At 44.6% G+C, this 23,205-nt stretch overlaps 1 protein-coding gene across 4 annotated transcripts in view; it reads right to left on the bottom strand.

The window, feature by feature from the left end:
* Positions 1-1,836: 1,836 nt before the first annotated feature.
* dab2 (DAB adaptor protein 2) overlaps positions 1,837-23,205 on the bottom strand; it is a 45,290-nt gene continuing 23,921 nt past the window's right edge. For 3 of the 4 annotated variants that reach the window (XM_060834236.1, XM_060834252.1, XM_060834243.1), the window contains 13 exons: positions 15,328-15,467; positions 14,357-14,455; positions 13,817-13,948; positions 12,572-12,658; positions 11,889-11,906; positions 11,076-11,126; positions 10,021-10,083; positions 7,498-8,058; positions 6,986-7,094; positions 5,172-5,813; positions 4,448-4,515; positions 3,313-3,386; positions 1,837-2,407 (listed from right to left, as the gene is read on the bottom strand). In XM_060834236.1, coding sequence (XP_060690219.1) covers positions 3,330-3,386; positions 4,448-4,515; positions 5,172-5,813; positions 6,986-7,094; positions 7,498-8,058; positions 10,021-10,083; positions 11,076-11,126; positions 11,889-11,906; positions 12,572-12,658; positions 13,817-13,948; positions 14,357-14,455; positions 15,328-15,467 — 2,027 coding nt within the window. In that variant the 3' untranslated portion in view covers positions 1,837-2,407; positions 3,313-3,329. The remainder of the gene's footprint in view (positions 2,408-3,312; positions 3,387-4,447; positions 4,516-5,171; positions 5,814-6,985; positions 7,095-7,497; positions 8,059-10,020; positions 10,084-11,075; positions 11,127-11,888; positions 11,907-12,571; positions 12,659-13,816; positions 13,949-14,356; positions 14,456-15,327; positions 15,468-23,205) is intronic. The other variant, XM_060834260.1, reaches the window with a different exon arrangement.

Raw genomic sequence — 23,205 nt, 5'->3', positions numbered from 1 at the left:
GCCTGTTGTGAACCCTTTCAGGTTTCACAACATCTTTCTAATAAGAGATGAAAAGTTACATGCAGTATTCCAGAAGTGCCTCAAGACATCCAGCAGCACCACCTCTATAGTCTAAGCTGATACGGTTGCCCCATATTAAACTGATGCCAAAAAAAAACTTCAATATCTCCCAGTTCCTGCAGCCTGTGGGGAACTGCAGTGTCTTAGAGGGGGTCCTATTATCTGGTTACCCTTCTGGATTTAATACTTTGATTCTCCTTAATCCTGTACTATAAAACAGCACTTTTTGCCCCCACTCTTCAGTCTACTCCTACCTTTAGAAATTCACTTGATCTGGTCTAAGATCTGCATCCTTTAAGGGAAGATTCCTCTACACATCCAGCATTCCCTACACTTACCAGCCTTTGTCACTAAGTGTCTCTGGGCTCAATCTGAGGGGTTTCCATATTCTAGCCATGCTTTTACCTGCAAAGGGATGCCCCCAATCGGAGTTCTTTCCTAATACTGTCAGAACCTAAGTTGCCTTTCAATTTTGAGCTGATGTTTTTCCAAATCACTTAGAATTATGGTCACTGGCTCTAGAGTGCTCCCCCACTGACCTGTCACCTGCCCTGCCTTATTTCCCAGATGTGGGAGTGGATTTGGTTAGGATGCTTGGAGTGGATACAGAACGACAGGCTAAGTGGCCTGCTTCCACATGAGCAATGTGAATTTTCTCCCCATTTGAGTGGGAGATTTAGTGGCTGTAAAACTTCCCAGTCCATTGTATGGATGACAGCCTCAGTTAAGGAACTAATGCTGCCCTTTTGACAGGTTATTTGGACTGGTACTTACATGGATTGGGCTGATACACTGGCCAGCCTGGAAGCAGTTATTTACCAGATTCCAATCCACTTCCAGAATCTCCAATCTGGAAGTTCAATCTCACTACCCTGAATATCAAGGTAACCAGGTTTTGGCTTTGTATTCACTGATCTGTAAAGAATTGCCCAGTTCTTAGAAGTTTCTTGTTCCTTTGTGCTCTTGGTCTGTATTCACTTCAGGTATAGCAGTGACAGAATTTGTCCCTTCTCACCTGCTCTGAAAGAGCAGTGTCCAATAGCATTGGATTCTCCATTCAACTAGTTCAATGGAGTTGTACAGGTGATCACAATTGAATGTGAAGTCAGAATAATGCATTAATGGTTTATTAAAAGACCACAGTACAGAGATTACATTTGAAATAGTTACAGCTTAACTTTCCAGGTGAGCTACTATTTAGATGGACAGAGGAGGGGATTAATGAGATCAGGTAATAAAGGACCTGCAGTAACTTACAATGCTCTTTTGCTGGTGATTTGACAAGGATTGTTGAAACATTGTCTAATACAATTAAAGATCATCTCAAAGCCTTTACGCCTTAAAGGCTGACATGTGATCTGTATTGAGATGCAAGATAATACTTAGTGCACTCAGTGGCCAGCTCAGGGTGGTGTATGCTTCAGGATAAAAAGATCACAAGGACAAAACATTGCAGGAGCTGACTAAACCATGCTGTTAGTGTCATTGTGAACTATAAAAACATTAAAAATATTTAGTGCAGTGTGCTACATTAACTAGTGGCCTGTGGGGGGCAAGTGCATTGCAGAGGATCTAACTGGCACAGGAATACTGCTCCATCTGGAGGACAGGAGATTTCAGGAGCCAGAGAGTTTTATCCCAATTACATAGTGACATTGATGAAGCCAAGAGTACAAGTACTCATTCAGCTTAGGAATTCATTAAGCTTCCTTCAAATGGAAGGTTTGGTATAATGTGCAAAATTACATTTCTTGGTTTCAAAGAGCTCTCCCCCCCCCCCCCCCCCCAAAAAAAAGTGTTGGTTTTCCCAGGAGCTGCAATTCTAGGATGCCACTGTAAGATACCTTAACACTCCTGAAAAAAAAAAGTGCCAGCATACAGTCACAAGTCAGTAAAAAACTAGTATCTGACATTTAGAAATCAGACTTTACTCATGTTATACTGATCCCTCAAAACAGGGATTAGACACTGTCTAATCAAGGCACTGGTGTATAAAAGAGGGTGACCAGACCGGTCCAGGATGGGAGTCAAAAATGAAAGATCACCCAGTTACAACAGCAAGACAAGTGAGAATTAAACTGCCTAAAAAACTTAAACACCAGTCACAAGCATTGGCTTCAAGGGAAGGATTCACAGGCTTGTAGAAACTAGACAGTAGAGCTGCCTTTACAGAAACATTTGAGTTTTGCTTCCTGGTCACAGGATTAAAATTCAATGACACTGTAGCAAGTCAGAAAACCTTGAAGACAAAGGCCCACTTATTGGAAACCTGGTACAATCATTAACCCTTCCGTTCTGTGTGCAAAGGCTGCTGGTAGTCAAAGCCAGATGATCAAATTTGGAATACCTGAGAAGGAAAAAAGTTTGCCATTTTAAAAGGAGGTTAAATCTACTGCCAGGTTAGATACCACAGACACTGGTTAGTGATCTCCTAGTCCCAGCTCAGTCAGGAAACCCATTGGTCAGATCCTTTGACCAGGTCAAACTAGTTTAATGGAGAAAATCCAGTTAGTTAGGTGAATCAAAGCAAGCCAGTTTGATCATATTAAACTAGTTAGTTAATGGATTAAAGCACAATGTTGCTGATTCAGTAATGCAGCAAGTCACACCAGGTCTGATATGAATCAAGAATCAGTGGGCATCTTTCTCTAGGTGCTACTGAACTAGATGGTTACGATAGCTAATGCTGAACAGAAGTTTTAGATTGAGGAATCCTGTATAGGCTGATCCAAAATGGAATCTGTGTGTTCTGCCCAATTATAACTCAAGTAGCAGCATCAGGTAATCAGAATTGGGAGTTTCTGGCAGAGACATCAAGCAATTGAGCCAACTAATTGCTGAGTAAAACATTTTCATTAACCTAGTGAAGGATTCCAACATTTTTATAGACTGCATTTACTGCTGATCAGGCATCAGCTGGTCACACTAGGACTTAGACCCTGTTGTTATGGACACAGGGTAGGCCATTTCTTCAGAGTGGTGAGTCTATGGAATTCTGCCACAAGATACTGGAGGGTCACTTAAAGTATAGACCAGGCAGGGAATAGGGCCATACAGACTTCAAATGCCTAGAGTTCAAAGGACCTAGAGAAAGCAGGAACAGGGGACTGAGTTTATGGTCAGCTGTGATCCTATTGAATAGCTGAACAGTTTATACCAACTCTTTCCAGGGTTGGTCATGACTGAAGATTCTGCGTGCAGAGATCCAGAGAAGTGACAGGGTTGAAAGTCAGTATTAGCAGCGATACTTACAGACCATGTAGAGAATGTTACACAAATGGGTTTCCAAAGGGATCTCCAAATGGGTCAGATGGAACAGGAACAGCCTTAAATAAGAGGCAGTTTGTAGTTAGAACAAAGCATTCAATTCCAGTTGGCATGAGTAGAGATTGTTTAGAATAATGGAGACAAGACTAGCAAGGCACTAGATGCTCCACTTTAGTGAACATTGATTATGACCTACTCCATCTACCAAAGAAACCTTCAGGGGAGGTGTAGCAGTGATGCTTTTACATTAAAAAATAGCACTGGTCAACTGCTTTCAGCTCAGGTAAATTGCTTCCTGTTTTTACATTTGTAGTTAGTGGACCTGATATGTATGATTGAGACAGGAAAGTTTACTCTAACCCTGTCCTGGGAGTGAGATGGAGAGGTGCCAAGAGTGCTTCACTAGTCTAAAGGAGAGAGTTAAGTTCTACAATAGGCACCAGGTGGCATTCTTGGAGAAGTTGCTGTGATCAGGCAATAAGAATGCACACAAAACACTACCCAGAGTCCACAGATAGACAATTCTTCCCTGCACTGTTCACCTGGTGGCTTCTAGCCCCATCTGATGGATGTGGGGAGGCAGGGAGAACGAGCAGACTTGGGGGTTTAGGTAAGGTGTGGCCAGCATTGCTCAGTCATGAATATACATGAAACAGGAATTAGAGACTAAGGTCTGTAGGATGTCAGGGGTAAGGGATGAGAGAATGCTGAACAGTGAGAGCTGGAGACACGGTGCTCTTGGTAATGAAGAGCATGATGCAGGCAGGTCATAGGTGATGGGGATATTAGATTCAACAGCAAGTCCAAAATCTTCAGTCATTGGACTGAGGGGGGGCAGAACAGAAGTGAACAGTCTTTAGTGCCATCTCAGGGCCAAGTATTTGGGTCAGTAGTATAGGAAAGAAATGAATGCTTTACAATTCAATTGACTACCCAGACTGGAGGGGAATATGCCAGGCTTAAAGTCCACCTAGCATTGGATGGGCAGTCAGGGAGTTGTTCAAAGGAGTTTATACAGCATGGGGTTTCCATTGGCCCATTGCCTGTGCTAGTACGTACATTTGATGTCACTGCAGGTGATTTACCAAGATCATTCCACAAGTTAACAATTTGTACTCACTGGTGCTGAATCTCCACTGGCATTAAAAGGATTCAGTGTCGAACTCTGGCTAGGTGCTGCTGGAGCTTCTGAAAGCAAAGGGTCAGAATTAGTGCCCTTTGACATAGGTCAGTGTATTAGTAGATTTGGAGAGGCACATGGAGACTATTGTTCCCTCACCAGGAAGGGATCGGTCTCAAACAATACCCATCAACTCAGGGCAGAAGTACACTTGCAGCCTGCAGTATCTTGAGCAGCTTCAGAATTGAGGAAATTCATAACCACTCAGGCCTCTGGCCACCATGCCGATCTGCATTTAACCTCAATTACTCCTTCCTTCTGGTCAGGACCATAAAAAGGAGCTGAAGTCATTCAGCCCATTGAGTCTGTTCAACCACTATTAAGCAGCAAGACAGGAAGTGCAGATGACAATTCCAATCTGCCACAATCTAAGAACCTCCATTGCTCTTTAGCTGTTGGTTCAAGTCTTACCTCTCTGGCAGCTCATCCTTGAGCTACATTGGCCAACTCTAGGCTAGACATGGACCAGGATTACTCTTTCTGGGAGCTAAAGTAGCAACATGTAGTTTACCAGATTAGAGGGAGAATGGGAAATGCATGTCTTTGTTCTGACAGGCTGTAGTAAGGTAAGTGAAATAGGCAGGGGAGATTGACTGCTGGAATGGAGTTAACATTAAAGCCTTCATGGAGAACTATTCACCCCTCCCTACAAAAACAAACTTACCATTTGTTGTAGATGAGAGTTGATTGATGTCAAAGTCATCATGGTCAGCAGTTTCCTGGGGAACACCTACTTTGCTGGTGAAATATTGGCCAAATGCTCCTGATACCCCAGCAACAGTTGGCTGCTCGCTTTTCCGAGCAGGAATAGTTGGGGGCTTGGCGATCTGGAAGTCTTTAAACAGTTCCTTGACACTTTTCTCTTCCTTCTCTCCTAGTGGGTCCAAGGCAGTGAAGGCACTGGAATGAGGCTTGGAGGATTCTTGCAGGCTGGGTCTTGGTGGTGGGGGAGGTGGGGACAGTGAGGTCCCAGCAGAAGGGACCAGGCCTACAGTGGGTGGCACCATAGAAAGGGAGGCAGCAAAAGGGTTGGTGCCAAAAGGAGTGGTCTGCAGAACAGGCTGACCCCAGACATTGGGTGGGGCTAGGCCACGTTGCCCCCAAGTGGAGGGTACAGGTGGGGCTCCAAATGGAGCTGGCTGGCTCCAGGCTGCAGCTGGCTGTCCAAAGACATTGGGCTGTCCAAAGGGAGGTTGTGGGCCAAGGATAGGTCTTGGGGGCATGGAGCCAGACTGAGGAAGAACTGGAGGCTGCTGTCCCCATGGCGTTGGGTGAGAAGGTCCAGCAGGAGGTGGTCCAGATAAACCTAGAAAAAAAAGTGACATTCAGTGATGCTGAAATTAGCAGCTCAGTGGTGACAAGCAACAGTGGACAATCTGGAAGCAAGAGCTTAGCTCAAGTACAATAGTAACATTTGTTTGTAGCCTCTAGGTGTTTATAGGCTGGACTAGTGGTCTTTAGTTGCTTGAGTGGAGCTGCTTTGAACTGTTGTCCACCTGCTGGGATCAGGTGCAAACCCACAATGCTTTTATGCAGAGAATTGACAAAACAAAAGTTCTAAAAATGGCCTATGCTGTATTCTTGAATGGACTTCGTATTTCCAATAGCTTTGGAAAAACTTCAATAGGCTCAACAGTAAGTGCTTCTACTAGATCACTTTAGTTCTGAAGAGTCACTGAGTAAAAAGTGAGGTCTGCAGATGCTGGAGATCAGAGCCGAAAGTGTTGCTGGTTAAAGCACAGGTTAGGCAGCATCCAAGGAACAGGAAATTCGACGTTTCAGGCCTGATGAAGGGCTCTGGCCCGAAACATCAACTTTCCTGTTCCTTGGATGCTGCCTAACCTGCTGTGCTTTAACCAGCAACACTTTCAGCTCTGAAGAGTCACTGGACTTGGTGCCAGTACTGTAGACTGTGGGCAGAAAGCAATGTCAGATCTAGTATCTGCTGGATTACAGTAAAACTGATGGAGTCTCATCAGGACTCAATCTGGTAAGCCCTCATAACAGTCAGATGAAGGGAACCAAAACTGCAGGGTGGATTGACCAGGGCCAGTGGCTCAGCTGTGGGGAGAGAGGTAAGTCAGCCAGGTGTTTGAGATAGGGCAGGATGAGAAAAGAGCATGGACACATTTCCCTTGGAAGGGAATAGGTGGATCAGGAGGTTGCCAGGAATGAGAAGTTCAGAGCAGGGAGAGAAAATAATCTACTCGAGGGACAGGGCTCAACATTAAGTGACACTTTGAAATCAGAGTAAGTCTACAGACTGGAGTGCTAGATAAATGAGAGTAGAAGAATTGATGAACTGAAGGTACAATGGATGTTAGAACAGAAAAAAAAACCATTAACAGCATGGGGTTAATAGCTATTGAGCATGAACAGACTGCAATTAAATCAAGTATCAGCTTTTACAAGTGTACTGGTTCAAACAAGCTCTCCAATTTGCAAATATTGTAGTTCAGTTCTAGAAAAGAGAGTTACCTGGGTGGACGTGAGATGAACTTGGCACATTGAACAGATCCAGAGGGATCTGGCCTGAAGGTGGAATACTGGAAGCAGGTGGGCTGGGTCCAAAGTTCTCACCGGCCAGCTGAAGAGAAAAGCCAAGAGAAAAAAAAAGTCATTTCATTCGAAGTGACACCAGATAACCCAACTCCTCCTGGCTTAGTGCACAAGGGTCTTGCTCAGGATGCCTTTAAATCTGGAGTTAGTAACCTCACTCTACGTTCTCTATTAATAGCAGGAGCTGGTACCTCACCTCATGATTCATTAAAGGCCTCCCAAAACTCCCCCAGGAGTATCCAAGGTACATGCCAATGGAAGTTGACAGCATAGCATCAGCCTGGTTAGTTGATGCCATGCTGACCGGACTGTTGAAAAAAGCCATGCCTCAAGAATCCCCAAAGCTGGAAAATTGGGATCTAGTTGTTCAGCAAGAGGGCAAGTATAAAAGAAGCCTGTTAGAAAAGGGGGAGAGAGATCATGCTGGTCACCTGATTATTCCTCCTGCCTCGGGCTCCTTTTACATTTTGTGGTGGAGGGGACAAGGTCACTGCATCAAAGTTCTGCATCAGGAGGGAGTCCACTTGCTTGATGTTTGCAGCACCCAGGGAGTCTGGTTTTAACCCATTCTGTGCTGGAGGTGTGGCCCCTGAGATCTCAGCAAAGGGGTCAGTGGTCACTTTGACACCCAATTCAGCTTGGTCCTGCCCCACTGCTCCATTCAGTCCCCAGGATGGAGCATCAACCTTCACACCAGTGGCAACCTGGCTAGGGGGCTGGTCAGAGTCATGGCCAAGGTGGGCTCCACCCTGATCGGCTAGGAAGGGGAGAGCTCCATCTTTCTGATCAGCAGGTTTTACAGAATCAACTGGTTTAGGTGGTGCTGATTGGTTAAGTTCAGAAAAGGGGTCATTCCCAAAAGGGTTAGGATCAGGTGCAGGGAAGAAGTGAAGTGAGGAAGCAGGAGTCACTTCCTGGAGATGATCTTTCATGCAGGTGTTCAAAGGATCCATTTCAGGAGAAGACAAGTCTAGCAAACAGCCATTTGATTCCTAAATCATTGACAGAAAAGAAAAATTTTAATCAATACAAAAAAGTGAATTATTTGACAGTTAGCAGGATAAGAATACCATCTTTTCCTAGTGAACAATACTCTTGGAAAGAAAATTCTTTGCTGATTTTAATGTCAACCCTGAAACTGGTAAATGCTGGCAAGCGAGAGAGTTTGCCCTCACATCTCAGCCTGGTCAGTCTAGCCACAATTCCTGCAATTGTGGAATTTAGAACTTAAAACTTGGAGCATCAGCTAAATATTCTTTAGATGCCATGGATTTAGAAATAGATTGAGGTTTTGAAAGTTAAGCTATTAAAGCAAACAAGTGTAGGGTGCTGCAATTAGTGATTGGTTGGCACCCAGAAAGTGATTGAAGAGCCAGGCCATAATTGACCAGGCCTCAGGCCATTTGAAAGACTCCACTTAGATGACATGCACCCAATTAGTGATCAGTGAAGTGATATCTTCAAACTCCTAACTGAGTGTATGAAAGCCAAAGTTGAAGACTTGCCAGATGTCAAACATGCCATTTACACCAAATGTTGCAGATAGCTGAATATCCTGAATCTTTGTAGCCATGAATAGAACAGAATAGCACAGGCCCTTCAGCCCTCAGGTGCTAACTTTTGTACTAGCTTCCATGTGCCTATCCAAGAGTCAGCATCCCTAGTGTATCTGACTACCATTGGCAGTGAGGAGAAAACCTGACATCTGCCTTAAACCACATATCCTATCCTTTGATAGTCAGACTTTCCTCAGTGGAAAAAGCTATCCCTATTTTGTACATCTCAGCCTTGGAGAGCAAGGAAAGCCTTTTGTTCCCTCAGCCTTTAAAGACATTCCCTGCAGTCTAGGCAGCATCCTGATAAGTCTCTTCTGCACCAGAGAATGCAGCTTCGTACAAGCTAAAACCCCCAGGTTTAGGGTTGGATTCACTTTCAGGAAAGTGTTATGACTGAACTAGCATTTATTGCTGGTAGTTAGTTTAGATTCCTACAGTGTAGAATAACAGGCCCTTCAGCCCAACAAGTCCACACCAACCCTCCAAAGAGGGACCCACCCAAACCTATTCCCCTACATTTCACCCTGTAAATGCACCTAACCTATATATCCCTGAACAATTTGGCATGGCCAATTTATCTAACCTGCATATCATTGGACTGTGGGAGGTGACCCATTCAGACACCAGAATGGTCAACTCTGGAGTTTGCAGAAGGTGGGAATTGAACCTGGGTCCCTGGTGCTGTGAGGCAACAGTGCTAACCATGAGCCACTGTGCCCTTAAGGCAGTTTATCACCTTGAGCTACTGCAGCCAAGTGCTGTAGGTTGACCCACCATGATCTTGGTAGTGATTTTAATCCATTAAGCCTTGCAAGGTTAGGGACCTGATGCAACAGTTACAGGTTTAGCTGCTGCAGGTCACATTGGATTAAGAGGAAAACCAAACTACAGACATTGCTCCAGTTAATCATTTAGTAATTCTCAAGTTGGGTTGGGCAAGAGCCAAGAACAGGTAAATATATTTGGTGACTGCCAAAACTGGACTATTTCCCACTTTAAACAGCACTAACCTAGGAACATAAACCACAAGTACACTCTTCAATGTAATCCAAATGTCTCAGGGTGAAGAGGTTTAAAAACAAGTGGGGAGGCCAGAAAGAGACCTGCTGGCTAGCTACTTGCACAAGAGATTTTACTAAAAGCTAACTTCCAAGTACTGCCAGCATTGTTAGAATTGGCATTAGAGGGCTAATACAGCCTCACTGGAAACATGAGATGTCAGCAACCCAAACTCCATTAAGTCTGCAAGGGATCAGATGTAGACCCTGGAAATATCTAAGTCAGTTCTTCAGTCTGCTTTGGAGATCTAAAACAGATTCGCAGCTTGGTAAAATATATGTTTCTATTGAGACAGTCTTGTCTGCTAGTGGTAGAGATGATCTAAACAAGTTAACTTACTGCTGGGGAAGTGATGTCAGGAGGTGTTGACATGTCTCCAAACAGCTGCATCTGATCAATATCCTGTTTAAAAGCAGAAAGACAGTTTCAAAAAGATGTGAGTTAGAAAGATTCTCTAAGAGGGAGATTTCAGCCACCCTCAGGAATTGGACTTTTACTTTAATGCTAGTAAAAGATGAGGAGAGGGGCTGGGCTAAGTCAGTGGGAACATTCAACATATAACCACAACTGATTCCAGAAGTGGCTAAAGGTCAGAAAAAAATCCAGGGAGACCTGAGATGTTTCCCTCAAGTAGAGGGAAGTATTGCAGCTACTGGCTGAATAGTATCCAGTGACTACTACATCTCAAATACAGACCATGCTTATTGTTCAAACTGTTGCACTGGAGTCTCTACTCGACCTGCTAAACAAAACAGATCAACCTAGCTACAGTATGATTGCCAGTTGCTGCCCACCCAGCTTTAGCTATCAAAAAGCGGAGATGAATCCCAATAGGTGCATTAAAGGGAGGTAGGCCTTTCAACCCACATGTTCAAGAAGAGTTGGTCAGCTTAGCTGGCAGCCTGTGTTTATATGGCAGAATGACTGATTCATGTACCAGCTAAGACCACCCACAAAGATCCCACCCTCTTGACCTTGACCAAGTATTGACCCTCCAGGTTTCAAAACACTACCAGTTACATTGTGGAGTTTCCAGTCTCAGGAACGCTCCTGTCAGTAAAATCATGAGCAATCTGAATCTTCACTGTCTCTGCCCTGTAGCCCTTTGTTGCTATTTCAAAAAGCACTTGCAGGAACAGAATTAGACCATTAAGTATATTCAAGATTAGTCAGATCATGCCAGTACTGGCATCAATTAAACACCTCAGCTCTTTCATTTAAGTGCTGCACCAAAAGGTAAGCCCTCAGGTAAGGGTATGGTCAGCTTAGAGTAGATACGAAGGGCTCTTTGCCTTTACCATCCATGCAGTTGTATTAAATTACATTGGGGGTTTCAATTATATTAACTCTCGTCACCCACCCTAGCAACAGTTCTGTTTAAGCTGAATACTTACACTTTTAATTTGAGATACCTGGTCATCAAAGTTCAGCAGTGGACTCCCATTCTGGTTGAAACAAGGAACAAGCATTAGACACAAGCTCTAGGTTAGCTAGAGTTTCCCAGTTAAACAAGACAGTGATCCAAAACCTGGGAGTTTACTGGAATTTCAGGTGGTGCAATTGGATCAGACAAATCAACTCACCCCCCAAGATATGGGAAGAGCCAGTATTGCACTTTTAACTCATACCTTTAAGCAGCAGAGAGGGTGGGTGACCACCACCTCGGTCTAGATTAGAGTGGTAGGAAAACAGGTCAGACAACATCCAAGGAGCAGGAAAAATTGACATTTTGGGCAGAAGCCTAGTTAAATTTGCTCTTCTGATGCTGCCTGACCTGCTGCTGCTATGTTTTTCTAGCACCACTAATCTAGACTTCTGCCAGCATCTGCAGTCACTTGCAGAGTTGACCATTCACAGGCCTGCTGCAGAATGAGCTAGATATCAAATAGGGAAATGGAGCATCACCAGGTAGGCCAGCTTTTATTACCCCTACCAATAACCTGGGCAAGACTGGGCAGAGTCACTCATGGTGGGGTCTGGTATCGACAGACTGAGGAGATGAGTGAACTAGGTGGGTTTTAAGCAAAGGTTGGATTAGGCTTAGTAGATTCATTAGATTAAAACACCCACCATTTGCCAGATTTGAACCAGAGTCTCCAGACTATTGCAGTCTCTGGATTAAACACCGATACCACTAGGTATCCCTCTACCAAGGGGATAAGCTTCCTCTGGGGAGGAAGAGCAGTACTACCTGCCAGTGATCTTACCTCTGTGGGTTGGCCCTCCTGCAAGAGGCAAAAAAAACAATTAGACTTATGCTGGAGTCAGTATGTGGCCTGTTAAATATTTGGCAAGAGAGGGAACAAACAGGTGGAGGAGTGAGGGGAGAATACATTTACTTACACCTTGCATAGGAGGATAATTTATCAGCAACAGTTCATGGGCAGGCAGGAACAGGTTTAGTTATAGATTAGGGACAGAGCAGCTTTGAGGAGCTGAATGGCTTTGAATTACAGAAGTGGAAGTGATTTGCTGAGTTGATCCCATTGGATATTAGGTAGTAGCTTGAGCCAGTGGAATTTGTACAGCCTCAGGGCTATCCTGCTAGGAGTCAGCCCACAAGAACCAGCAAGGTTTAAAGCAGCCAGCTCCTGAAGTGAAGTTTGCTGAAAAAACCTGTGGTCTGGATGCTGTTGTGACAATTTAGGAACTTCATAGGAAGAGGATTGGGGGAGACCAGTGATCAATGCACCTCATTAAATTCAATGTGATCTAGCACTTACTGATTAGTCCAAGTTAGATCTCCCTAATCCACCAGGCCAATAGGTCTGGAGGTGCCTCACTGCCTGAACCACCTCACTTGTTCCCTTCCCCAAGCACATTCTATGCAGGCCCCACATTAGTCATTGGAGCAAAGGATAGTCTTCAAAGGAAGATGCATATTCCTCACCTTAGACTGATTCTCAGCTTCTTCCTTTTTCTTCAGATTGTAGATCAATTGAAAGAGATCCTTCAGATCCACAACTAGTGCCTCAGCCTATGGACAGAAGAAAATCACATTTCTGACTGCAGTCAGATTCCAAGGAAGTTGATCGCAACTCTGGTGTTAGGAATAGGAGACCTGGTCATAAAATTAAGTACTAGGTGTTTGCTACCTTAATTACCCTCCTGGTAAAGAATCCCACTGCCCTCTGCCTCACTTGGAAGTGTCCCCTTGATAAAAGGGAAGCAGCTGCATTCTAGTCACCCTACCCATGCTCTTTCGATCTTACATCTCTGGCCACCTCAGTGATCTACTCTAGATCAGGAGCTTTCCTACCCTCTGAGAAGGTGTTCTAACTGGAGAGGTGAGAATCTCCTCCCCACTGCAAACAGAACTACAGCACTCCAACTGTGAGCTAGCCAAAGTCAATCCAGCTCCAATAGATCTTGCTCTGATAATCCTTAGACTGGTAAAAGCAAGCATCTTATTCCTTAGTTACCTTTTGGGCAGCAGTTTATAGGGTGACAACACCCGAGAACCCTATCCTTCAGCCCCCAGGGTGCCATTGATTAGGCTGAGGGAATCACTTCAGCCGAGAAATTCTGTCACTGATCTGTCCAGCCCTTTCATATTCTTGTAAGGACCTTGCTCCTCACCAGTAAACCAATATGAATCAGTGATTTGTCAGATGGAGGGACTGACTCCATGGTGCACTGAGCACCAGTTTTGGATCTCACTTGTTGGTTACACAGCATTCCATGTCTTCACCCCATTTTCCACATGGGACCATAAAGTCCTGGTTAAATATACCTAGTGACATCAAGTCACCCAATCTCAGGAATTATAATGTAGTTTAATGCAACACTCCCAGCCAGTGGGTTGGTCACATGGGAACCAGAACATACGTGGTCCAATCCCATAATAGTAAGGAGGTCTGCCCCTCATTGAAGGGGCATCAGTCTAATCAAGTTTTAAACCTCAAACTCAACCAGGGCTATGGAAATGTCATTCCTGTTATCTCCAGGAAGAGAATGTGGACAGCTGACATTGTTCCCCATTTCAATGGGATTGCTACAAAACAGTTTGTAGAGACTGCCACAAGCAAGTGAACAAGGCTAGTGACTGAACCATGGTGTTGACATCCGAGCCAGCTGACTGGGCCATGGCAACTGGGTTTTGGGTGTCTAGCACTCTTGGGTTCGGTTGCCCTACCTGCTGGGCAGTCTTGATGGCAAAGAATTGATGCTGTCCTTCTGCACCACAGACATATCCAAATGCTCGGTTATCTGTGACATCTCTGGCAATGAAGGAGATCCTGTTGACTGTATGCTCATACTCAATCACCTGAAGAGGAAAAAACCCAAAGTGCAAGTTAAAATTACCCGCTGGTTGGAAGGAATAGGGATCTGTGGGAAGTTTAACCAGATTAGCTACAATTCAGTTCAAACCAATGTCCCAAATGGGAACTGTCAGTTCAGAAGATAAAGGTTTTTGTAGGAATGTTGTTATCATTTACATTGCAAAGTGCTGTTTGACAATATAAATTCAGCCACAAATACTTTTAGGGTATGAAAGATCTGTTGACAGAACAGCTGGGTTCCTTACTTGAGGAAAGGCTTTGCTATGGCAGACTGACCAAAGTATCTCAAATGGGATCATCTGGGTTTAAACTTTAAGGGAAGCTTTCTGGTCTATGCCCAGCTTAAGCTGGAGAGACTCCCATTCCACTGGGTCTACAGTGTTGTTACTTACTCCTGTCTTCTCATCAATTAGCTTGATTCCTGATAGAGAGATGGTGACCCAAATCCTCTGCTTGTGTTGACCCTGTGCACGGGCAGCTATTGCTATACCCTAAAAAAGGGATTAGAACAATTCTGTTAGACATGCACACAAGAACTAGTTCAAAAAAACTGGATGGAGGACTCTGCTCTAGAGTTTAATGGTTCAATTCTGTTCAAGATTGACTAAGGACCAGGTTATTTGGAAGTGAATTCAGCAACAAGATGCAATATAGGCAGTTAGACAGCGTGTACAGTTCCTGCTTAGTGAGGTGCATGCATATGAACAGATCGCATTAAACTGGTTTGGCTATTGGAGGGGGTGTAGACAGGCTGAGTGTTTTCCTAGAGGGGGTGCCAATTGAGGTGCAGAGTTTAAGGACAGATTTGGGGGGGGGGGGGGGGGGGGGGGGGGGATGCCCCTGGGTAAGCTGGTGCCATTTTAGGCAAGGAGCATGAGGATTAAAGGAATTTTTCCATGGGGTATCAGGAACCCAGATTACAGGGTGGCAGAAGTAGGAACCACCAAGACATTGTATGGAGATGAACATGTGGTAGTATTTACAAGGCTATTGGCCAATTAGATCAGACTCTTAATGATTGAGAGAGTGGCCTGGAGGACTTCATGCCCAATGCTGTAAAACCTGGATAATTTGTTTTGCTTTCTGAAGCCATATCCCCACAGAATTACAGTAAGCTCTCGATGTTCATAAAGTCCATTGTACTGAGATTAGGCTAGAGACCTGGTGAATTGGGGTTAGAGAGTGTCAAGATTTGATGTTTATACCAAGACAAGAGTGGACATTGGAAAGGATCTCAGGGGGAGAGAATTACTAGAATAAACCCTGGGTCAAGACTAAGGAAACTAAGATTGCTCCAGCTCAGGGTTACCTTGGAGTAACTTGGTGATACAGGGTCTAGGAAGTGCCAAAGCCTAGGCATTACCTTCAGTTTCATCATTGAATCCTGGCACATCTGATCTCCTCTGGCATCTGGAACATCGTCAACACCAATTATCTTGGCTTTATAGCGAACTCCATCAGCTTTAAATCTTGCTAATAGATATTCTTCAGTCTTCTCTGATCCTGGGTGAAGACATCAAGTCATTAACTTCAGCACGTATTACTTTTTCCTTCTCTCTTTTCTCCTTCCCTCCCTCTTTCTCTCTCCCCACCTCCCCCCCCCCCCCCCCAGAGATGGCAGTTCAATGATATTAAGAGCCTCAGTCTGCTCAGGTCATTAGACCAAGCCATAATCATATCCAATATATAGTCACTCACTCACTACAATCTCCAGGTCCCAAAGCTCGAACACTACAGTGGGTAGTGAGACACGCTCTCGAAAGACATGGAGTGTGCAGTTCCCAAGAACACAAGTAGCTGGACATTGTCTGGGCCAAAATTTAAAGGACATGATTGACCAAGATGCACTGCAGCGACCTCTACACTCAAAAGGCAAGCATATCCGAGTTACCTGCCACTTCCCCTCCCTGGGTCAGGGTTTGGGTAGGGAAGTTGGGCAATTAGTCATCTTGCTAGCAAGATCCACAGGAGGAAAAATGCTAGTGAATGTCCAGCAAAGTGACTTAGAGGGATAACATTTCTTTACAACCTGTTTTTAAAAGAAAACAGCTATAAGATTAAGCCTTGGAGAATTACTAGCAGGTGGCTTCAGTTTGTACAGAACATTTGAAAGAGGCTATATGTTCTGTTCCTGGCATTGGCTCAGTGACTAAGAGCTGACTCAATGACATTTACTTCCCCTTCATACCTAGAAAAAAAAAGGTGGATGACCCTACAAACAACCTCAGCTTTTGTGGAGTCCAAGTCCCTTTAGAGTACTATTTTTAATATTGGCTGGAATAAGTTGGGATGTCCGAGCCAATTGTTAAAATTACAAACTGGGAACCCAAGCACTGATCCTTTGTTGCCCATAGGTAAGGCAGGCAAATTGAGAGAGTGAGTCTCTTCACCATACCCCACTTTGTAGCCCATCCATGACAGTATATTGGAGTGCATGGAATTGCAGGCAATTTTGTTTACTGTCACTGTCCCATGGGGAGCTTTTCAAAGTGAATATTGCTTCACTTGTTTCTTGACAAAATGTGCTGGTTGGTCAAACACTCCTAGATCCTCAGTAATGGCAGTCCATTTTGCCCGTCTCAATGAAAGGCCACTTAAGTAGCCAGTTCAGATTTGGTCACCCTCCAGCCAGAGGCAAAACCATTACTCTTACTTCAAAAGAGTTGAGCAATTCACTGATCCCGTCAGAATGCAGGACAGGATGAAAATCCACCTCCAATTGGATTCCACAGTTTGCCTCCGCTGCTTTCCACCAACTTCAGTCAAGAATCAAATACAGCACAGAAACAGGCCCTTCACCCCAAGGGTGAGACATGGGCCAGTCACTGACATTCTGGATCTGCTTCACCTTCGAGCAACACATTCCAAACACCCAGCTTACAACTACCTCATCCTCTTAATTAGATCATAGTATTGGATGTTTCTACCTTGGAAACAGACTTCATTCCTCACTTGGAAATCTTGAAAGGAACAGCCAGAGTTTAGTGAAAACAAAACAGGTGCAGTGTCAACTGGAACAAGTATTCCAAAAGTGACCTTTAAATAGACTGAATCAAATTATACCTGTCTAAAAGCATGCCAGCCATACTCAACCACCTTACCCAATGTTGCCACTTCCACTGGTGTGGACTTGTATACACAGATCCCTCTATTAAATGCTTCCAAGTGTTTTGCTATTTACTGTACACTTTCCTCTGCATTGGAAGAAAGAGAGATCACCCAAGTTTGCCCAGAGAAAGCTCCATCTGCCATTTCTCTGGCAGAGTTTCCAGCCCCTACCTTGCTGTACCTTCCCAATCAGGTTCAGACTACCCATGTACACATTTGGAAGCTAGGGTCTCAACTGATCCTGTTGATCACAGGTCATCTCTAGGCAGAAAGAGACCCTTCCACTGCTACTAGGCAGTGTAAACATCTGAACAGCTCACTGGTCTCAAGTGGCCTCACTTTTTAATTTTAATAAAAAAGGCCTTGCTGAAATCCATTTAGGAAATATCTACCACCTGGTCCTTTATTGCATAAAATCAGATTGAGAAAAACCTTATTGCTAATAGATCTATCTGGGAACATGCTAAGATATTTGCTTGGGTAATTTCCCTACTAATAGTGCAAACCTCACCGGTCTGTCATTCCTGTTCCTTTGGCTACTCTAGCCTGCTGCATCCTCTAGTGACATTCCAAAATCAATTTCCTCACCTGGCTCCCTCAGCATTCTAGGAGATGGGGGGGGGGGGGCAGGGAAGATAATCTTATCTTAATGCTTAAGAAAAAAAAAAAGACTTCGTGTGGAAACAGGCCCTTCAGCCCAACAAGTCCACACCGACCTGCCAAAGCACAACCCACCCATACGTTTACCCCTTCACCTAACTACGGGCAATTTAGCATGGCCAATTCACCTGCACATCTTTGGACTGTGGGGAGGAAACCTGAGCACCCGGAGGAAACCCATGCAGACACGGAGAGAACGTGCAAACTCCAGTCAGTCGCCTGAGTCAGGAATTGAACCCAGGTCTCAGGCACTGTGAAGCAGCAGTGCTAACCACTGCCACTGTGTTGCCCATTACCTAATACACCCATTTGGAGACTCCCTGCCCATTATATCTTTCACCCATTTATCAATATTTGCTGAGAAGTCCTTTAATGCAAATCAAGACCATAAGAGTGGAAGTAAGGCCATTCAGCCCATTGAGTCCACGCCACCATTTAATCATGGCAGATGGGCATTCCAACTCCACTTACCTGCATTCTCCCCATAGCCCTTAAATTCTTGATGTCACAAGGAATTCTCAATCCCTGCCTTGAAGACATTTAGCGTCCTGGCTTCCACTGCACTCTGTGGCAATGAATTCCACAGGCCCACCACTCTGGAAGAAATGTCTCTGCATTTCTGTTCTGAATTTACCCTCTAATTCTAATGCTGTGTCCACAGGTATAGTCTAAGCCCCATATGTAAATTCCTCTTGCCCTTGAGTGGCCCTACCCTTCCCTAATTTGTTAATCCTGTTTGCCAAAGACATTTCATACCTTTTTAATCCTTCACTAGTTAGATTCTTCCCTGCTATCTCTTCAGTTTCTAAGCCCCATGTAAGCTTTTTAAAATTAAGTTCCCCTTGGGGAGAAAAATGAAGGCTCCCTACCCTGTATTCACCCTCCCCTGACAGAGTGCTGGTGCTGAACACTACCAGTTGGAAGATTCCCATATGTGGCTTTACCCTCCAAAACAGCTGCACCCAGTCCTGCCTGGTGTTGGTTTGTTACCTTCAACTGGAGACTTAAGTTTTCCAAGAACATAACAGAATTACTGTTAAAAAAAGTGCTCCCTCACTGGGGCGATCACTTGGCTGGTCTCATTCCCATTACCAGCTCTAATCATTTAGTTGAAATAGTTAGATATTGTTTCTAAACTGTCTCTGGGCCCCACACCAAGCCCCTGGTGCTAAGAGATTGGTAAGGGACTCTACCCCAACTGGAGAGCTGAAATTCAAATCCCAGGACAATCCCAGGCTGCCAGTTTTGTCCCTCTCAACCAAGTCTCAGCAATATCTGCATCAGAGTTGGGGGTTAATGCATGTGACAAAGTTCATCTGCCTTACCCATCATACTCAAAATTGGGCCTCAGACCAGCCCTGCCATGTGTAATCAGCCTCTGCCTTAGTGGCTTTTTCCTAGTCATTTCACTTGCTGACCAACTGCTCAGGGTCCCACCACCCTGCCATACTAGTTTTAGCCATCTTCCTGCTAGGATATGGAAGCCTAGCTATTTTAGATGGGCTCTGTACAAGACCAGTTCCATCTGCCCTGAAGGCAACCCAGTGATCCCATACCAGAAGCCCTCCCTCTTCATGCTTTTATTGTGAAAAGCAAGTGTATCTTCCAACTCAGCTCCAGTGATGTGGGGCACAGGAAGTGGTTTTAAGTTTACCATTAAGTAAAACTTAAAGCAATTACTGTCCCAAGGAATGATCCAACTGATCTGGAAAGCCTCAGTAGCTGAGCCCCTTGTTAAAAAAGCCCACAAGGAGCAGCACTGGGGCTATAGTCATGAATCCATGCACATCAGGATCAGTTTTAATGGTGTTGTCTGCATACTTACTAGGTGCTGTTGGAGTGAAAGTTATCCAAGAGCATAACATGACTTGAGCTGAGACAGTAGACTGTCATCATTTAGATAGAGATTTATATTTGAACCAAGGCAGGACTTATACACTTAATGGTAGACCCTCAGGAAAATGGTAAGTGGACAGATCTATAGTTACTTAGTGAAATCACAGGTAGACAGTGGTTAAGGGGGTATTTTGTATGCTTGCCTTCATTAGTCAGTGAATGGACCATGGAGCAGGATGTTGTGGCTGTACAGGACACTGGCATGGCCACTTGGTCACCCTTCTACAGGTAAGGGGTTATGGGGATGCAAAAAGATTTAGTTTGTTGCTGAGACTCGTGTTTGAGCTGTAGGGAGGCTTAGCTTGGAGTTATTCTCCCACTGCTCCTAGAGTGGAGATGACAGTGTAACCAGAGGGTCATGGATAAAATGATTAGCTAAGGTCTGCCAATGCCCAGGGTGGGAGATTCTACAACCAGAAGGCATAGGTTTAGGCAAAGGAGGAAAGATTTTAAAAAGTGACTAAGGGGAACATTACACATAGGATTGCATGTGGAATGCATCAGAAGAGTTGGATACAGGTACCACACATTTAGACAGCAAAAACAATTTACCAAAAGAGCTCAGGCCAAGCAGCATCCAAGATGAGTTAGCATCTCTGTTAACCTTCCTTCTGGGGAGATCACTAGACTAGACTAACTGATGTTACCCCAGATGCTGCTAGACCTGCTGAGCTTTGACTCATTTCATCCATAGCATCAGCAGCTCTTTTGGTTTTTACAATAGAGTTAGGGGCATGGGCCAAATGCTGGCAAGTGGGACAGGTCAGATTGTTTGGTTTGGGGCGGGGGGGGTGGTTGAGTTGAAACAAAGGTGTTTGTGGGACTTACAACCCTCAAGATCCTGCTTGGGACAACTCTGGGACCTCATCCTTTGAGGAGTACCACCAATATGGACCAGTCTCTGGCTGCTCATGATCCCCTTCAGAATATCCTGTACCTGCTCAGCAGCCTCCCTGGTGCCAAGGATGTTTAACACCATTCTGAACTTGCAGCCACAGAAATACCTGCCTATTTTAGGGCCCCTGCCATGACTGGTTCACCTACACTTCAACTCTCCTTATACAGGAGGAGGAGGAGGAGGAGCAAATAAATCTTTGGCTGGGGTAGATAGATGGCAGCATTTTCAGTCCCCCCCTCCTCCAGTATCTAAGTATAGATACTGATTAGAAGTGATCGTGGACTGCTGCGCTTGTCCTGTGGTCACCCTCAGAGGTACCAGCTTTCTAAAACAGACATCCCCTGCCTCATGGATGCTGGATAAGGGCTTCATCCACAGCTCTAAGAGTCAAAGATATACACTGTCTAGCTGCAGCTCTACTAGTCACCATAGAGGCCAGATGGGCCTTCATTTTCCATATTGTGGCATGCTCCTACAGGAATGAATTCTGATTCAAACCTGAAAGGGTGATCCAGGAAATGAACCACCTTACCAGTCAAATCCTGGTTTCATGCCTGCCCTATTCTTTAGGGCATAGAGTGGTTACTTTGAACCAGATCTGTCAAAAATCTGGTCGATTAGCCAAGCCTGGGTCATTAAGCTATTGCATCCCAAGCACCATTCACATCCCCCTGGAAGTGGAACCCTTTGAGACAAGGATTGGTCTGTGCACTGGAGCAGTCCCAGATATATATAAAAAAAGTTATTCACTGCAACTCTCCATGTGTCCACTGGGTGGACATAAACAGGCCAGTCAGCATACGGTTTTAGTTTCAAGTTAATTGGAAGTTGGACTTATTATTCCTCCAAATGGTTAAATGCTAAGTGCAAAAATTGATAAGAGTTAAACTGGAACATTTCAAATCCACCCATTCCTCCCTCACAATCCTAGGGGGAAAATGGACAACAGTTTTGAAAAACCTGATTACAAAGTTCTAACTGACCCAGGTGGTACGCTGCAGCTACAGGACAATGTGAATGTCCAGTGAAATTAAGAACCCTTGCAGGTAGATAATTCTTCAAAGCAGCATTTCTTAAATTATACATTCCTTTTACTGTCCTCTGGTTCAGTCCAGTCACTTGATTTAATCCAGATCAAAAATTTAAATGATTGCATGACAATTCTACCCATATTAGAATAACCAGCCTGCTTAGAGGTCAATGGTTAAGTAATATCAAACTTTCAATGGAGACCAGAACCTTCCAACAGCTAGAGGAGCCTTAGGAAGGGAACCCCAGGATTGATCTGGCAACACATTCCCAAGTCCGGGTGGTAAAGGGGGGGGGGGGGGGGGGGGGGAGAGAATGAGAACCACACCTTGCTTGTCCTCTGGGAAGGGGAGGGTGTGGACTTGGAAGGTGCTTCTTGTACGCTGCTAGCTAAGCTACACCGGGTGTTGGAGTAGGACTGAATTGGTGGTCATACTGCAATAAAATGGGCTGCTTTGTCCTCAAGGTATTTCATTGAGCGGTAGATTATTCAAATCACTTGTTTTAGATCTTGGGCAGGCTTTGGAAGAGTCAGGTGGAGAGCTATTTGCTCTAGGATTTGTGATCTTTGACTTGCCCTGGTGTAGAGTTCAGTGGCAGCCCCAGGATTGATAGTTAGTGGTTTGTTGGCATTCTGTTAATTGGGCAAGACCCTCCAAAAGCTGTTCAGGAATGTATTGTAACATTCCTGGAGTATTTGGGGCTTGAACCCAGATCTCCTGGGGTCAGTATGGACAGTAGTCACTTGTAATATTTGCACTGGAATTTGAGTCTATACTTTGCTATTTGGACAGCCTGATCAGTATTAGCTCTTGCAAATTGTGCTAAACAGATTACAGCAGATCAGTTGGGACCCAGAAAGGTGTCAATGAAGCAGCTGATGGTTGGGTCAAGATCTATAAACACTGCAGAGGGGAATGGCAAGTCTTAGGATTAGCTGAGCTGATCCTGTAACAGATCATTGAATCCCTGCAGTTTCATTCTCAATTTATAGCTGATGTCTTGCCTGTGAGTCTGTATGTTCAGGTGCTTTGAGAGGATGAACTCTTTAAAAGTTAAAATATTAAGTTAGGAGTATGGCTAAAATGTGACAATTTTGCAAGACACCACAATTGAAGGTTTAGAGGACAGTGAAGATTACAATGAGATCTTCACCAGATGGGCCAATGGGCTGAGAAGTAGCAGATGAGTTTAATTCAGATAAATGTGAGGTGCTGCATTTTGGGAAAATCAAATCTTAGCAGGACTTATACACTTAATGGTAAGGTCCTAGAGTGTTGCTGAACAAAGACCTTAGAGTGCAAGATCATAGCTCCTTGACAGAGGAGTTGCAGGTAGATGTTTGGTATGCTTTCCTTTATTGGTCAGAGTACGGAGTACAGGAGTTGGGAGGTTATGTTGTGGCTGGACAGGACATTGGTTAAGCCACTGTTGGAATATTGTGTGCAATTCTGGTCTCCTTCCTATCAGCAGGATGTTGTGAAACTTAAATCTTTTCTGAACCCTTTCAAGGATGTTACCAGGGTTGGAGAATTTGAGCTACAGGGAGGCTGAACAGGCTGGGGCTGTTTTCCCTGGAGCATCAGAGGCTGAGGGGTAACCTTGTCAAGGCTTGTAAAATCATGAGGGGCATGGATAGGGTAGACAGAC

This window comes from Hemiscyllium ocellatum, chromosome 2, assembly GCF_020745735.1.
Source record: "Hemiscyllium ocellatum isolate sHemOce1 chromosome 2, sHemOce1.pat.X.cur, whole genome shotgun sequence".
Classification (NCBI taxonomy): Eukaryota; Metazoa; Chordata; class Chondrichthyes; order Orectolobiformes; family Hemiscylliidae; genus Hemiscyllium; species Hemiscyllium ocellatum.
This window is presented reverse-complemented; position numbering and strand designations above follow the sequence as displayed.